General features: G+C 36.8%; 1 protein-coding gene across 2 annotated transcripts in view; it reads right to left on the bottom strand.

Annotated features, from left to right (window-relative positions):
• LOC120537112 (FERM domain-containing protein 7-like) overlaps nucleotides 1-18,283 on the bottom strand; it is a 292,132-nt gene that overhangs the window by 65,928 nt on the left and 207,921 nt on the right. For both annotated transcript variants that reach the window (XM_039765773.1, XM_039765774.1), the window contains 2 exons: nucleotides 2,793-2,940; nucleotides 669-764 (listed from right to left, as the gene is read on the bottom strand). In XM_039765773.1, the coding sequence (XP_039621707.1) occupies nucleotides 669-764; nucleotides 2,793-2,940 (244 nt within the window). The remainder of the gene's footprint in view (nucleotides 1-668; nucleotides 765-2,792; nucleotides 2,941-18,283) is intronic.

Here is an 18,283-nt window from a genome sequence, read left to right as displayed (position 1 = left end):
CTGGTGATGCCATCTGCTCTCTCTGTCAGCCCACACCTTTTCTGTACCGCATCACCTCTATACTCCATCCATCCACAGTGTATATCCTAACCTTTTTGCCAAGTGAATTATTATGGACCAAAATCCCCAAGATAAAACTGAAACGTTGAGGCAAACAAGTGCATACATGAGGAAAGGTATACCTAGAGCATGACAGGGTCGAAAGACCTGTATCAGCAACGCAGAAACAGGCACAAAGAAAAATTCATATGCTTCAAAAGGAAATATTTATTTACATAAGAAATTGCCCTGAGCTTGTCATGGAAAATTAGATATCAAATTGGAAAAATGTAATTATGATGACTCAAGTGGGTTTGTATTAAATATTTTGAGTACTTTAAATTATTAAGGTGAGTTTACTGCATTCACAACTTATACATAAATCTCAATTTAAACAAAAGAAAAAAATATAGCAGTATATGTACATTACTGATATCTTCATCAATCCATCGAAGTTAACACCTGCTTAATAAACTTCATGGTTGCAATGGCTGGAACATATGCCATTGGGTACAAGGAAGGAATGAATTATTATATATCAAAGTATAGGCTACTAATATAAACTATATATTAAATTATTAGCATGTTTTAGCTGTAGAACAGATGCTAAAAATCAATGGAATACTTACAATGATTTTTTCATGAAGCTTGATCAGAAAATTTCGCCTCTTAAAACTTAGTTTGCGAATTTTGGCCCAGCTGAAAGTGTTAATTTTCGTGTTGCCCTGAAATTGAATTGAAACTCTTAATTGTCAAATAGTTTTATTTAGAATGTTTTATAAGAGCTCTTTTCATTTTTTTTTAATAATACGTTACATAACAATGACAATATCAGTTGTAACAAAATTGCACTTGAAATAATAAGAATAGCAATGCCAAGAACTATGTTCTCTGTGCACTAAGGTTTGCATAAAATCCTTGCTAACATTAACAAGTCATGGCATCACAAGGAAAGTGCCCTGGTAAGCCTTTCAATCCAAATCTAATAAGGTCTGATTTTTTTTTTTTTTTGTTCTTTTCTTCTTTTTCTTAAAGTAATTTCAAAAATGTTGAAAGATAATTTCAAAATTTACATGCTTTTGTTGAGCAATCAGGGTGTTTTACTCCACTAATGTCATATTTGATTTATTATTATATTTTGACCTGTTAATTCTTTTGTATTGTTGGTTGGTGCTTTCCATCTTGAAATCTAAATGATCTTGTTATTATAGAATTCAAAGATTTTGATGAGTGGCAATGCCTGCTGTTATCAACATGATGAAGTCATATGCATCTTCATGGCTTCACATGCCATACATGAACTGACAATGGGCATAGCTAATATAAACTTTATGCCCAAAATTTGCAAAATGGAATTGATCACAAAAAGATAATCAGAGTATTGAAAGTAATAAAATAAATCTTAAACAATAATTCAGTTTCAAAATGTAGTTAAACTAATAAATAATAACCAAAATATATTTCTAAACCAATACTTGGATTCTTGACAGAATTCTTTTATCCATGTATCATTTTTAAAGGACTACAAAAATAAATATAATCAGTGCAAAAAATAATACTTTTCCATAATTTAATCTTTTTGAATGAGATTAAAGGTTTCTGTATATTCATAAAATTGGTTTTGAGGAGCAACAATGGACATTAAATACATCTATAGGAAGCAATGAGTATTTGAATAACATTAAAACAATAGACGGGTTATACTGTTGTTTGCCAAATTTATAATATAACTTCTGAGAAACTTATACAATTGCCAAACCAATAAAACTCTGCAAGCTTATCTTCTGCATATCATTATAATTCAGCAAAACATCCATATAAAAAGTTCTCAAAGATAAAATAAAAATTTCATATTGGTCAATGATGCTTGATTGAGTATATACAGTATTACAGCTTCAAGTAGGGAAGCTTGTTTTCAAGATATGGGCCCCTAGAATCTGATGTGCGCTTAGTGCAATACCACCCAACATTTCATTAACTACTGAAAAAGCAAGTACAAACTTTGAAGCAAGCTAGGTCAAGACATTGTATTATTTTACTTGTAGATAATGTTTACTTACAAATAATCTCCATGCAGTTCTACTGAGAAAGCTTCCACTTCAGGTCTGCATTATATTCATTGGGATATAAAGGCTAATTGATAACTAGAAAATGAAATCCCATTCCTGTGGCACTTGGTTGCATGAAAGAATAAAGGTGGCCTCCTGCCATTCCTCTTTGACTATGCACTCCATTTAATAGGTGTAAGTGTGTTAGACATCACCTGTATTACCTACAACCTAGCATCTAGGGATATATTTTGGATGTATACCCTGAGTGCCATGCTTTCTTTATTATCAGTGAAAATTTTACTTCTAGGACACTACTTCTGACAAAGTCTACTACGACCAGTAAAAATAGGCTTGATTCAGGCAACAGTTGGGTGTATATAAACACAATAATTGTGAATTTTTCTCACTTTCAGATTGCATTTTTCTTTATATGATTTTTAGGGAAAAAGGGTGCAAAAATGACAAAAGTAAGAGAGGAAATAAATGACCAACAGATTAGGTAACCAAAAATTTAGGCAGAAGAATCAAAGTCAAAAACAGGCAAAAATAACTGACAACCAAAAATACATAATAAAAAATAGCAAAAAATAGAATCTACACACCATGAAACCCTGACTTATGATGATTACACTGATGGTGGTGTCTAAAGATTCACTGGCTGAACACCCAGTACTAGTTAATACACTGAATTGTAGATATTACCTGAAAAATAAGCACTCCCATATGAGTTACAGCCAGATCAATCTTCATTTCTTCTCCATCATTAGCAGGGTGTGGCCTGATTCCATACATATCTAACTTCCTAGTTATTTCCAGAAGATGAATATCAGAATCTGCAGGTGAGTTTCCTCTAAGGCAATAAAAAATAATGCTTTATTAATAGATTACTTCACATAAAAATGGAACATACAATATTAGATACTATGTTAATAATTTTAATATAATATACAGTATACTGTATGTCTGAATAGGTCTTATCTGACATTTGTTTGTCCTCCTCTTTAAATAGAGTACAAAACAATATCTAACATACAAATATAGGGACACTTTTGACAAGATCAATCTATTTATTAAAGATAGCTTTCCAATTGTTATTTACTAACATATCATCCATCCATTATCCAACCCGCTATATCCTAACTACAGGGTCACGGGGCCTACTGGACCCAATCCCAGCCAACACAGGGCACAAGGCAGGAAACAAACCTTGGGCAGGGCGCCAGCCCACCGCAGGGCCTAACATATCATGTTATATGTAAATCTAAAGGTTCCTAACGTTCTTCCTTTTAACATTCTTTTCTGTATTGCTTATTCCTTTCTGTGTGAATAAATATATGTGTAAATTGTTTCTTGAATTATCTATCTTAAGGTTAAAGCCAGCATCAGTCTTACTTATTCCCTTCCTTATTTCAATTGATTCTTTCATGTCTTATCTTAATATAAATATATTTAAAAGACTTGATTTTTTCAGTTCCTCCTCATAAATTATTCTTGTTTTCCTTGATAACACTTTCTGTTTTGTAACTTATTTGTGTTTTAGCATTCAAGGCCTTGTGAGTTCATATTAGTATGTGATGATGGTGTGAACATCATTGCTTTGCTCGTGTATGTGACATCATAGTCATCCATCCATCTATCCATTTTCTAAACCCGCTTATTCAGAGCAGGGTTACAGGAAGTGAAGGACTATCCTAGTAAGCATTGGGCATAAAGCATTAACAATCCCTGAACAGAGAGACAGTCCATCATATGGGGAACACACACATGTGAGGCCAACACCATGCAGCTCACATCACAGACATTATGTGTTAAATCTGGAAACAGGCTCAGCCGTCTTGCTAAGACTTTTCATTTATGTATACAAGAAAAAGTAATCCATGGTTAAAGTTTGTAGGTATGTTTGTTTCAAAATTATATATTCTTTTATATTTTGTTTTATTAGCATATTTAGTTTATTTTTCTTGGATTCACAATGTCATTCCCAGTTTTATCTAGAAATGTGTGTTTTCTGGATCAATTTGATTTAACAATAGCAGCCTGGTGGAATTCCACAAATGATTACCCTGTTGAATGATAATGCGAACAACTTGAATGATAGATATAAAAAGAAAACAGTTTTACAAAGATAATCATTTTTCACCTTTTGCAGTCCCACTAAAGCACTGAATAGGTAAATTTTTTTTGTAATACTTATACTGTACAAAAAGCAATACATTTCAGAAATACATAAACCAATAGTACTCAAGGGAGTCAAGGCAAAAGTATTGTTTTCTATTACAAATTTTTTGTGACAGGGCACTTGACTGGCAAAAGCAGTATTAAGGTTAAAATGAACAGGAAGAAGGAAGAAAGCAGAAAAAAAACATTACATTTGTTATTTTATTAATAGGACACATAATTGTGTTAATATGGGTTGACAGCATCTGGAGGCCTTTTTTGCTTTTCAAAACATATCAGAACATTGATGGAAAGTTTAAGCAGCACGTCTTCCAGATGGCCTTCTGTGACTGTAGTCAGGGAAACAGCCAGAAATACTATGTCTTACTTGTTGTAATTTAGTAAGGGATAACTGTAATATGGGATAGCAAGCATGGGAAGGCTCTTCTAACTGGAAGTTTGAGATCCCAAGAAGTTGTGATATACTGCAATAGATTATATTTACTACTGTTACTATACTTCAGCAGATTATGCAGGAAATTGTATTTTAAAGTATTTTACAAAACACAATCTAATACATTTCTGGATACATTACAGATACCACAAATAGATACTTTTAGTGCGAATAAACCTCTGGCGGTATCAGAATTACTAGATGCTATAAAGTCACTTCAAGGTGGAAGACAGCAGGCCCTGATGGCTACCCTGTAGAATTTATAAGAAATTCTTTGCTCAGCTAGCTCTCCTCCTATTAGCAACATTTACAGAAGCTAGAGACAATCAAATTCTACCTCAAACTTTTCGCCAAGCATTAATCACTGTCTTTCCTAAACAAAATAAGGACTTATTACAATGCGCATCATACAGACCAATTTCACTTCTGAATAATGATGTTAAGATACTCTCAAAAATTATAGCTAGAAGGATGGAGAAAGTGCTGCCTTCGGTAATATCACAAGATCAAACTGGATTTATCAAGGGTTGACACTTACAGGGTATCTTCCAATCTTCGAAGCCTGTTTAATGTAATATACTCTCCAACAAAGTCAAACAACCCAGAAATATTATTATCATTGGATGCAGAAAAAGCATTTGACATGATTGAATGGAAAAACCTTTTCACTACATTAAAGAAATTTGGGTTTGGCCCAAACATTTGTGAATGGATCAAACTACTGTATACCAATCCAGAAGCTTCAGTTTGTATTAAAAACATTTTTTTAGACTACTTTAACCTAGAACATGGTACCAGACAAGGATGCCCCTTGTCACCACTGCTATTTGCAATCGCTATTGAACCACTGGCGGTTCACTGTCGAAATACAGATCAGATAAAGGGGATTATTAGAGAAGGGCTGGAACAGAAAATTTTTCTATATGCAGATGATATGGAACTGTATATACCAGACCCACAAAATTAATTTATTTGGAACTCAAAACATCCACGTATCCAAAGAGCGACCTTACAAAGACCTAAGGCAGAAGGTGGAATGGCTGTACCCAACTTTCAATTTTATTACTGGGCAGCAAACATACAAGCTATAAAAATCTGGACACAAATAGATGAACATACATAGGCCTGGTCCGCAATAGAAGTAAAATCCTGCAGTAATTTTTTATATTCCCTGCTTTGTGCCCCAATAAATGCAAGTTATCGGCAATATACTAATAACCCAATTGTGTTTCACTCATTCAGAATATGGAACCAACGTAGAAAGCATTTTAAGATGGAGAAGCTGTTATCTGTGGCACCTCTGCAAGAGAACCACCTCTTTCAACCCTCACAAACATATGCAGTTTTTAATATCTGGAAAAAAATTGGGGATTAAATTGCTTAGAGATCTCTATACAGACAACATCTTTGCATCCTATGAACAATTACATTCCAAATTTAACTTTCCAGCTACACATTTCTTTCACTATCTTCAAATTAGGAACTTTGTTAAACAGAACCTGCCCGACTTTCCTCATCTTGCACCCTTGTCCATGCTGGAAAAAATACTGCTCAATTTCAAAGACTTAGACACCATCTCTGCGATATATAAAATTATTTTACAGACCCTCCCTTTCAAAGATCCAAGAGGACAATGGGAAAAAGATCTCTTAATCAATATATCAGAAAAGGAGTGGGAAGTAGCAATGCAGAGAATTCACTTGAGCTCCATATGTGCAAAGCATACAATTATGCAGAAAACATAGAATTATTCAACTCAAAATTATATATCGAGCACATCTGTCTTGCTTAAAACTGTCCAAAATGTTTCTAGGGCAAGATCCAACCTGCGAACGCTGCAATCAAGTCCCAGCCTCACTGGGTCATATGTTTTGGGCCAGCACCAAATTAACATCATTTTGGACCAAACCTTTTAAGTGCCTTTAAGACAGCCTTGGAGTCACAATCCCTCCTAACCCATTAACAGCTGTGTTTGGTGTTCTTCCTTCTTCCATATGGGTTTAAAGTGTAGAAGGACAGACAAACTTTGATTGCATTCACTACACTTTTGGCACGCAGACTTATTTTACTAAACTGGAACAATCCTAACTCTCCTCCTTTAAGTCTGTGGGAAACCGATGTTTTATACTATTTGAAATTCGAAAAAACCAAATATTCAGTTAGAGGATCTGTACAGAATTTTTTCAAAACCTGGCAGGATCTAACCAATAATATTTTAGAATAGGCTCTGAAAGCACCGAGGAAGCAATTATCTCCGCATTTCTTTTTCTTCTCCATTCATCTCTATTGCCCTATTAAACTCACTATTAATAACATTTTAAAAAATAAATAATAAAGTATTTTAAATGCACATACATTTACTAGTTAAAAGTATATTATTTAGTAACTATTCTACTTCAACAACTTTTTAAGACCCATACACTCAAAATACATAGTTCATGCAGACTAATTTAAATAAACCTGAATGGAAAAATTATCTTGGAGCACAAAGTGTTTTAGTAAAAAATGTATTCCCCTTTCTGTATGGCTTTTGAAGGGAGTACATTTCAGTATTTTTCCCAGTGTACTGGCCACAAACTGGTATAAGCTTCTGTCTTAAATCTACTTTCAGTGACTTTATGTTTCTACATTTCAAGATACCTTGGCAATGGAGGATGGCATGGAGGGCTCTGTGTTTTGTGACACTAGCGATATACTTCATAAATTAAAGACAGCAAACCTAGTGGCCACAATGAAAAGAACTGTTCAGTCTCTTGGACATATTTGTTAGTCATTTGTACAAAAAAATAAGTTTTGCAATATTTTTAAATTGTTGACTTTTCCTTAGTCAGCCAAATAACTTCGAAGTAGGGCAGTGGCACCAAGTGCCACATTTGAGTACCAAGAAGAGAAACGGAATAGGTGAGGGTTAGTAACAAATTATAACTATCATATTATTTATGTTTTAGAGCTAATGACCAACATCCGAGATGCAGTATGCACAGTTAATATGAAGGGGCACCTCTTATAGTAGCAGGAAGACCATTCCACAGTTTATGGGCCCTGTAACTAAAAGTTCATGAGCACGCTGGCATCTTAACATCTTAATGTGTGTCCTGGTTTGTAAGTAATAATAAGTTCAGATAAGTAAGCAGGACTTTGGCCATTTAAGGCTTTATATGTTAAAAGTAGGATTTTGAAATCTGCCCTAAACCTAACTGGGAGCCAATGTAAGTATTTAAGAACTGGAGTTATGTGTTTGTATTTTCTTGTTCTTGTAATAGTTCTTGCAGCAGCATTTTAGATTAACAGGAAGCTGTATAAAGAACAATTTGAAGATCCAGTGAACACCATATTGCAGTAATCAATCCTACGAGTAAAAAATGCATTAATTAATTTCTTAGTATCTGCCATATTTAAAAATGCCTTCATTTTTAAGATAGAAGAAACATGTTTTTCACAATTTTGTTATTTGTTCTTAAAATGACACACTAGAGTCAAAGATAATACCTAGATTGTGGGCTGATTCAGTAAAATTAGTGGTGATTCCAACTGAGTTAAATAATGACAAAGTATTGTTGAAACCAGCATCATTCCCTCCAATAATTAACATCTCTATTTTATCTGTGTTTAAAGAGAAGTAGTTCTCATCCATCCATTCCTATAATTCACCAACACAACTAATTAAAGATAACATCAGAGAAACTTCATTTGGTCTAAAAGAAAGGTATAACTTGGTGTCATCTGCATATGAATGAAAATTAACATTATGTTTTCTAATGATAGATCCCAGTGGAGACATGTAAAGTGAAAACAGTAAAGGTCCCAATAATGCTTACAGGACCCCGTATCTCACTTCTGTGTATAATGATGGGGTACTGTCAGCACACTTCTATACGTACTGCAATCGATTTGATAAACCAGCAAGGACATTTGTCATTTTCCAGCCTGTGTAGTAAAATAAAATGGTCAATAGTGCAAATGCTGCAGTTAAATCCAACAGCATAATTACAGTGCAAGATTCTTTTTCAGAGGATATCAGAATGTCATTTACACAACATCTTAGTGTCATTTCTATTCTATGACTAGTGCAAAAGTCAGACTGGAATCTTTTAAATAAATTGTGATGTGTAAGGTGTTACTGAAGCTGATTGGTGACTTCTTTTTCAGGTATTTTAGAAAGGGTAAATCTGATATGAATCTATAATTATTAAGTATATGTGGGTCTAGGTCTGACTTTTTAAGTAATGGTTTGATGACCAACACTTTTAGTGAATCAGGCAGTGTGCCATGCAACAAAGAACCATTAATAATGTTAAGAATACGTGATGTTAGCAATGGATAGCAATAGTTTTGTTAGCAATGGATCTAGGAAACTAGTGGTAGGTTTAAATTTAGTTAAATAAAAAAACAAAACATTTTGCTCTGAAAAACTTGGGTTTTGATTGCCACTAGGGAACCGTTTGGGAATTTTTAAAGCTTTTCTCCCTTTGGAAGGTTTTTTTTTTTTTTGCTTTTTTTCAGCAACACAAGAGCAAAAGCAGCTGGGTGTTGGGAGGTGCGCTTGGAAAAGTTACTTGTACTTGTACATGTACGTCAACTTGTTCTTGTTATCTGTATCTGAGCTAGCATTGAGGAGGCACAGTAGAAAGCAACAGTAACTGATTATCGGCATTTGTAAGCACATAACCACGTTGTAACAGTGATTCCTTAGTTTAAAAGAAAAGAAAAAAAGGCTGCAGTCTGACTTCAAAACAATAAAGGGGAAGGCTAAGCAGTGCACAGGTAAGTGGCCAGCGTTAAGACACCGATCAGGCACAAGGGGCTGTATGAGCAAATAAGGTAGTAAAGTTTTATTTATTTGTTTATTTTAGATTGAACAGTTCTTAGCAGTCCAGACAGGTAAAAATAGGTGGGTCATGGTCACAAGGCGTAAAGGTGCATCAACTTCAGAATTAGAAGTGTCAAACTGTTATCATGTCCTTGAGGAAATGGATGGTGTCTCTGATGATACTGAGCTGGTAGGCAGGGATAAGGAGCCCCAACAGGCCACCTCAAAACCAGTTCCCAGAAAGAGAGAGGTAGTGATAGTTGGGGACTCAATAATTATGGGGATTGAAGCGCAGGTGTGCTCCAGAGACAAAGATTCTTGCACTGTGTTTTGCCTTCTGGGTGCACAGATGAGAGACCTCTCTGGAAGGGTGGACATGTTCTTGGCCAGAGCGAGGGTGGATCCAGTTGTCATTGTCCATGTTGGAAGAAATGACATACATAAGGGTAGTCTGTCAGTTCTGTGATCCAAATTCAGGGTAGAAGGGTATAGGTTTATGGGGCATTGAGACTCCTTTTGGAACAGGTGGGACCTGTTTTGTCGTGACGGGTTACATCTGAACTGGAGGGGCACCAATGTATTGGGGAGGCGTATGAGTAGGCTAATTGAGGATTGTTTAAACTAGGGAATGGGTGGGGGAGTTTAGGATAGGCCAGGTTTAGATCTGTTCATGGAAGAACAAACAACGGTGCAGCCGTCTGGAGTTTTTTTGTTTTTTCTGTCCCCCCTGGCCATTGAACCTTACTCTTATTCGATGTTAATTAATGTTGATTTATTTTTTTTTCTTATTGTGTCTTTTATTTTTCTATTCTTTATTATGTAAAGCACTTTGAGCTACTGTTTTTATGAAAATGTGCTATATAAATAAATGTTGTTGTTGTTGTAGAAATAAAAATGAGTAGTAATGTAAATTCTAAGCCAACATTTAAAAGTAGAAGGAGTAACATATTAAATAGCTTGCCTTAATGCTAGAAATATCAAAAATAAGGTAAATGAGTTAGAGCTGTATGTAGCAGAGCATAACTATGATATTATATCAATAACGGAAACCTGCCTAAATAACAAAAATGAGGATGAGTGCAACATAGAGGGATACACATACTTTAGGAAGGATGGACAGAACAGAAAAGGAGGTGTGGTTACTGTTTATGTCAAACAGAATTTAAGTGTAACTCCTCTTCAGTTGGATGATGACCCATGTCCCAACTTGCCATGTTATAATATCTGCTACAAGAACCATTTAAGATAAATATCTATATAGCTGAAAGAATATATACATGTGTTATGGAACAAGTATTAGTATATAAAAGGAAAAATTTATATATATATTGTCACACACACATGTTTAGGAGACAACTAAAGGGCTTGAGTACATGTAATTCCATGCTGGACCAGGGGGTGGCGAAGTGCACTAATTCTCCCTCTCGATCTTTTCCAGACCATTCTAGGGAAATCCCACCCAGCTCTGGGGCAGCCAACGACGTCACTTCCGGTTCCGGTCCTAATTACATCACTTCCCCTACTGGCCTTTAAAGCTGCCATCTTGTGGATAATAAGTCAGTTCTGTCTTGGACTTGATTGTGTGAACATGTCTATCTTTTTGCAACAGTTTTGCAGCTGGGAAAAACTATACAGGTGCTATGATGGTCTGATGGTCATTCTTCTTACAGTATATATATATACAGTGGTACCTCGGTATATGTCCTTAATCCGTTCCAGGTCCTTGGACTTATACCAAACAGGATGTATATCAAACTAATTTTTCCCATAAGAAATAATAGGAAAATGATTAATCCATTCCCATGAAAAAAATCCTATTGTTACTGGCATATTATACATTGATGGGGTTGTATAAAATAATTTAAACACTGCTTAATACTAAAATACAAAAGCAATTAGATGAAATAAATAAAAATTTTACCTCACTTTACCTTTTACTGTCGTTCTTGGCAAACGGTATGCAACAGCCATGTCCCGGATACGCATGCCACCTTCATACTTTTCAACAATCAATTCAAATTTACGTGAAAAAACACAAAATCACGTTGTGATGGTGCGGGTTTGCTGTATGCTCCTATCTGCTGTCGGGGAGCCCTTGAACCCTACACTGTCGGTAATGTGCCGCCACTGCTAAGCTCATCGGTAACAACAAAGCAAGGGGATGATGAAAAAGTGCAAAGTGCTTTTATTAAAACAATCAACAAAACAAGGTGTTCAAATTAAAGTGCAGTCTCCAAAGTTCCAATAAATAATCCATAAAATCAAAAGTGAAACGTGGAGGTTAAAAACAATAGAAAAAAGTCTTCTTAAAAACAACAAGGTTAAAATACAGCAGGAAGCGTTCTTTAAAAAAAAAAAAAAACAACAAGAAGCCCAGTGCCTTTTTCCCTGGCGGCCCCCCTGCTTCCCAATAAGGGAGTCGCCCTACTTGCAGCTAACCTTCAATCTGCCTACTTCAGCCAGTTCATGCATGCCGTGCTCTCACTCGCTCGCTCACTCTCTCTCTTTCTACCTCCCGTCAATTCTTTATTTTTCATCCATTTCTAGCCGACTTCTATTTATCAAGATATGCAGCCCCAGGAACAATCACGAATGTGGATGGTCTCTGATTTGTGCACTTATGTGAGAACCGGCCACATCGGGAATTGCCCTGAGAACCGCTTCAGCCAGAAAACCACCACAGCCCCTAACCAAGCCGTGAGCACAGTGATTATTTTAAAACTGGGCTTTGACAAGAGCTGTGGACCTGCTATACCACACACGTGAAAATTCACAGAGAGTTATAGCGCGGGTTGTTTACTGAATGCTAGCAACTGCCGCAATGACGCTCGAGGGCAGTCGTGGCTTTGTCTCGAGAGAGGTAAACAAGGGTAGCACGAGAGTCATATTCCAAACAAAGGTCGCATACCAAGCAAAATTTTTCGTGTCCAAACAGGACGTATACCAAGTTGGACTTATTCCAAAGCAGACGTATACCGAGGTACCACTGTGTATATATATATATATATATGTATATATATATATATATATCAGGCTCACAGGACGATACCTCCATCTTCAAATCACTTGTTTGACCTTCCAGCAGCGGCTCACCAGATAGATCAGGGTCATTGCACCACTTTTAGGGTGAAAGAACTCAACAAAGAGGTATGTAGAGGCAAAACAGAAGTTTATTTCCCTTTCCTTTCCAGGAACAAAAAAAAAAAAATAGGGTGTCAAACTAAAAGCTTCTTACCAAACCTATTAAATAACTGATTGCTAATTATTACAAACACAATTAATAATAAATAAAATAAATAAATAAAAAATTTAAACCTGAAATATACACATGGCCATTTTTCTCTCCACATTTAATTACATTAAAATAGCATGGCACCACACTAAAAGAATTTTTTTTTTTTAAATAAAAACAATTGTAACTCATACACAAACTACATGTAAGAACTCAAAAAAACATTACTTATATGCTTGAACATTTCCATATAGTATACATGTCAAATAAAACAAACCTGGCCTACCCCTACAGCATCCACCATATGTTTGACAGCAGAACCGGCATGTGGTCTATGGGGTATAACATTACTTAGTACCCGTATTGCAACACACAATCAGTATGCTACTATGTTCATTAACAATTGATTTTGGGGAATTTAATAGCTCAAAGCTGCTTCTTCTTCTTTCTGCTGTTCCCATTAAGGGTTGCCATAGCAGATCATCTTCTTCCATATCTTTCTGTCCTCTGCATCTTGCTCTGTAACCCCTAACACCTGCATGTCCTCTCTCACCACATCCATAAACCTTCTCTTAGGCCTTCCTCTTTTCCTCTTGTCTGACAGCTCTATTCCCTAATATACCCAGCATCTCTCCTCTGCACATTTCCAAGCCAACGTAATCTTGCATCTCTGACTTTGTCTCCCAACCGTTCAACTTGAGCTGACCCTCTAATGTACTCATTTCTAATCCTGTTTATCCTCATCACAACTAATGCAAATCTTAACATCTTTAACTCTGCCACCTCCAGCTCCGTCTCCTGCTTTCTGCTCAGTGCCACCGTCTCCAACCCATATAACATAGCTGGCCTCACTACTGCCCTGTAGACCTCCCCTTTCACTCATGCTGATACCCATCTGTCACAAATCACTCCTCACACTCTTCTCCACTCATTCCACCTTGCCTGCACTCTCTTTTTCACCTCTCTTCCACAATCCCCGTTACTCTCAATTGTTGATCCCATGTATTTAAAGTCATCCACCTTCACCAACTCTACTTCCTGCATCCTCACCATTCCTCTGACCTTCATTCCTCTCCTCTCCAGACCATATCTCTACCTCTCCAGGGTCTCCTCATCCTGCGCCTTACTCTCGCTACAGATCATAATGTCACCAGTAAACATCATAGTCCACTGGGACTCCTGTCTAATCTCGTCTGTCAACCTGTCCATCACCATTGCAAATAAGAAAGGGCTCAGAGCCAATCCCACCTCCACGTTGAATGCATCTGTCACTCCTACTGCAGTTCTCACCATTGTCACACTACCCTCGTACGTATTCTGTACCACTCTTACATACTTCTCTGCTACTCCCGACTTCCTCATACAATACCACAACTCCTCTTGAGGCACCATGTCATATGCTTTCTCCAAGTCCACAAAGACGAAATGCAACTCCTTCTGGGCTTCTCTATACTTTTTGCAAAATCCACAATCCTCTGACCATTTCATTCCTCTCCTTGACACCATACCTACCCATCACCTCCTCTGTTCCCATCACTTACATGTCCATTGAAATCCACTCCAGTCACCACTTTCTGTCCCTTGGGTACACTGTTCATCACCTCATCCAATTCACTCCAGAAATCTTCTTTCTCATCCATCAAACTCCCAATTTGCAGGGCATATGCACTAACAACATTCATCATCACACCTATTCTGTACCACTCTTACATACTTCTCTGCTACTGCCGACTTCCTCATACAATACCACAACTCCTCTTGAGGCACCATGTCATATGCTTTCTCCAAGTCCACAAAGACAAAATGCAACTCCTTCTGGGCTTCTCTATACTTTTTGCAAAATCCACAATCCTCTAACCATTTCATTCCTCTCCTTGACACCATACCTACCCATCACCTCCTCATCTCCTCTGTTCCCATCACTTACATGTCCATTGAAATCCACTCCAATCACCACTTTCTGTCCCTTGGGTACACTGTTCATCACCTCATCCAATTCACTCCAGAAATCTTCTTTCTCATCCATCAAACTCCCAATTTGCAGGGCATATGCACTAACAACATTCATCATCACACCTATAGTTTCCAGCTTCATAATCATTACTCTGTCTGACACTCTTTTCACTTTGAAAACACTCTCGACAGACTTCTCCTTTAGAATAATCCCTACCCCATTTCTCGTCCCATTACTTTGAATCCACCTCCTATCCGCCTGGCCTTACTCCCCTTCCATTTAGTCTCTTGTACGCACAATATATCAACCTTTCTTCTCTCCATCATACTGGCTAGCTCTAATTCCCTTACCAGTCATACTGCCAACATTCAAAGTTCCTACCCTAAGTTCCACTCTCTTTACCTTCCTTCTGTCCTTCTGCCTCCAGACAAGTCTCCCCCTCTTCTTCTCCTTCTTCGGCCAACAGTATCCCAATTTCCACCAGCACCCTGTTAACCCAGGCCTTGACCAACTGGTATGGAAATTTTTATCATTGTCCGCATGTTGATCTGGCAAAATTTTACACCGGATTCCCTTCCTGACGTAACCCTCCTCATTTATATGGGCTTGGGACCAGCATGTGGCTGGGTTTGCATCCCCTGTGGCTGGGTTCCCACTGTCTGAAACTAAAAATTATGTGTTATCTATTTGAAAATATTGTAGGCAGTCTTCTATATAATTTTCCTCTCCATTATGCTGATATATCCTATCTACTGGAGAGGACACTGATTTGCACAGTTGAACCTTTGTCGTACTCTAGGAAGTCTTCTGTATAACTTTCTTGTCTACTCTGTGTCTTTGTCCCTTCTACTGGAGGAGACTCTCAATTCCCTGGCTGGAGCACAGCCTTAGAAATGCATGCCCCCTTTCTGCTGCTTACAAATGAACTACTATAAAACTATCTACTATATAATTTTCATGTCTACTGTGCAGCTCTGTCCTAACTACTTAAGGGTATGCTTATTTTCTTGCATGGGCTTTTGCCATAGAAATGTGTGGCCTTTGACTGCAGCTAATAAAATGAATACCAAACAGGTAAAAATGTTTAAAATGTACTTTAAAATATTGTAGAACATGTTTTATATCACTCTTATGTCCACTGTGTCCCTTTGTCCCCTTGAGGGGGACACACATTTACACTGTTGGAGTAGAGCTGTAGAAATACATGACCCCTGTTTACTGCCTGCAAAATGAGCACTGGATAAATGACTTTGTTCACAATCCAAGCTAAAATGTTTTTATATCACTTTAAGGCAGTACATGTGCTAGGTTATTTTGTGCCCTAGGCCATGCTTAGTGAAGATAGATAGATAGATAGATACATTATTAATCCCAAGGGGAAATTCACATAATCCAGCAGCAGTATACTGATACAAAGAAACAATAATAAATTAAATAGTAATAAAAATGAAAAAGAAAAAAAAAAAGCCAACTGTTCAGCAGCTAACCCATACTGCTGGATTTACCTAACCCTTACAATATGCGCCCTAGGCAAATTTGCTTTAATGGTGGCGCGGGCCCTGCTTTCATGTCTACTGTGGCCCTCTGTCCCATCCATTTGAGGGGACGATCATTTCCATGGCTGGAGCAGAAGTATGTATTTAAGATGGGGGCTGTTATTTGATTGGTTGTTGTTGTCACTTTATAAAGCTGAAAGTGTGCTGCCAACAACTGCTTATTCACCAGCTAAGATATCCAGAAGAGTTCTTTATTGTGAAAAATCCAGTGTCATATTGCACAAAGTGAGTTGCCGAATATTCAACACAAGTAAATTCTTCACAGGTATATACTTGACTACAGCTGAACACCAAGTAAACAAAAACACACAGAATACTAGAGAGCACTGAACCGAGGCTGCCGTTTACAGCGTCATGTTCTTCATTGAAACTGAAAGTGATATAGGAGACAGGGTCTTTTCAAACAGATTTAGCTCATTTAAAAATGTAAAAGTTCAGTGAATAAACAAATAAATATTATTATATAATAACAAACAACATCGAATCAAACAACTGTTTTCGCCATCTAGTGTTCATTTTGTAAACAGCAGTCAGTGCTACAACAAAGGCTCAGGTGAGGAAATGAGTGACTCTACAAGTGGACAGGACAAAGGAGCACAATAGATTTGAAAATGATGTAGAAGACTTTCAGATATCTCTAAACATGGATTGTAAACAATTATATTTATCCAGTGATCTTTTTGAAAGCAGTAGACAAGTCTTAGAATGGTACTGAGTGGCACAATGGTGAAAAAGTGATGTAAAAGACTCCCTGTAGTCAGTTCTAATAGATTTAGCACAATGTTAGCTGCCCAGTGTTTATTTTGCCGGCAGCAGACAGTGACTAACATGTTTCTACAGCTCTGCTCTAGCCATGGAAATGGGTGTCCCCTTCATTGGATGGGACAAAGGGAAGTAAATAGGAAAGTAACAGAAAAGACATTCTACAGTCTTTTCAAGTACATTTTGAACAATTTTAGCTGTCCAGTGTTCATTTTGCAAGGGGCAGGCATTTCTAATGCAAAGTCTCAGGCTCAGCTGTGGAAACGTGTGTCCCTTCCAGTGGCTAGGACAAAGGAGCACAGTAAACTTAAAAGCAATGTAGAAGAATTTCAACATCACGCAAGCAGCACTCAGTTGGCATTCATTTCTACTGCTCTGCTCCAGCAATACAAATGAGAGCCCCTCTAGTTAATGGGATGGAGGGACACATTGGATTAGAAAGTGATATAATAGACTTCCTACAATTAATTAGATTTGGCACAAATTTAACTGTCTAGTGTTCATTTTGTAAGCAACAGGCAGGGGGCATACATTTCTATGATTCCACTCCAGCCATATAAAGATGTATCATCTCCACCAGATGGGACAGAAGGCCACAGTATACATGAAAGTGATTTAAAAGACTTCCTAAACATTTTGAAGATGTTTTAGTTGTCCATTGCTAATTATGTAAAAAGCAAACAGGGGAACATGTTTGTACAGCTCTGCTCCAGCTCAGGAAATAAGTGGATATGACAAAGTGGAGAATAAAGTGACATAAAAGACTTCTAGAGTCTTTTAAAGTAGGTTTAGCTCAATTTTCGTTTTCTGAGGTTTATTTTGTAAACAGAATGGAGTTTCAATGACAACGGTCCATCCTCCAGATTGAATTAATTTGTAGCACAAGTCAATTATCTAAGGTTGGTACAAAAGACATTAGATAGTTCAACAAACTTCAAGGAAGTTGAAACCAAAAAAAAATCAAAACCAGAATCTTTCTTTAAAAAGGTCTATTTGATCAAACAGAAATGTTTCAAAAACTCACTTTTGTGAAAAATGTCAGTTCTTTGTAAGAGCTCTCTGTCTTCAATTCAAAAAGTGACTTCCATGAGTCTTTGAGTTTTCTGTTTATGTACACGCAAACAATACTGGAAGTAACTATTTAACAATATTTTAACAAAACAAGTATTAATTTTGCACATTTTGAGCAAGCAACTGAATAGTAGATATGTGGATTATGCAGCACGAGTAGAATGAGTTTTTTTTTCGTTTTTTTCCATTTAGCATTT

This window comes from Polypterus senegalus, chromosome 10 (genome assembly GCF_016835505.1).
Source record: "Polypterus senegalus isolate Bchr_013 chromosome 10, ASM1683550v1, whole genome shotgun sequence".
NCBI classification, from domain to species: Eukaryota; Metazoa; Chordata; class Cladistia; order Polypteriformes; family Polypteridae; genus Polypterus; species Polypterus senegalus.
This window is presented reverse-complemented; position numbering and strand designations above follow the sequence as displayed.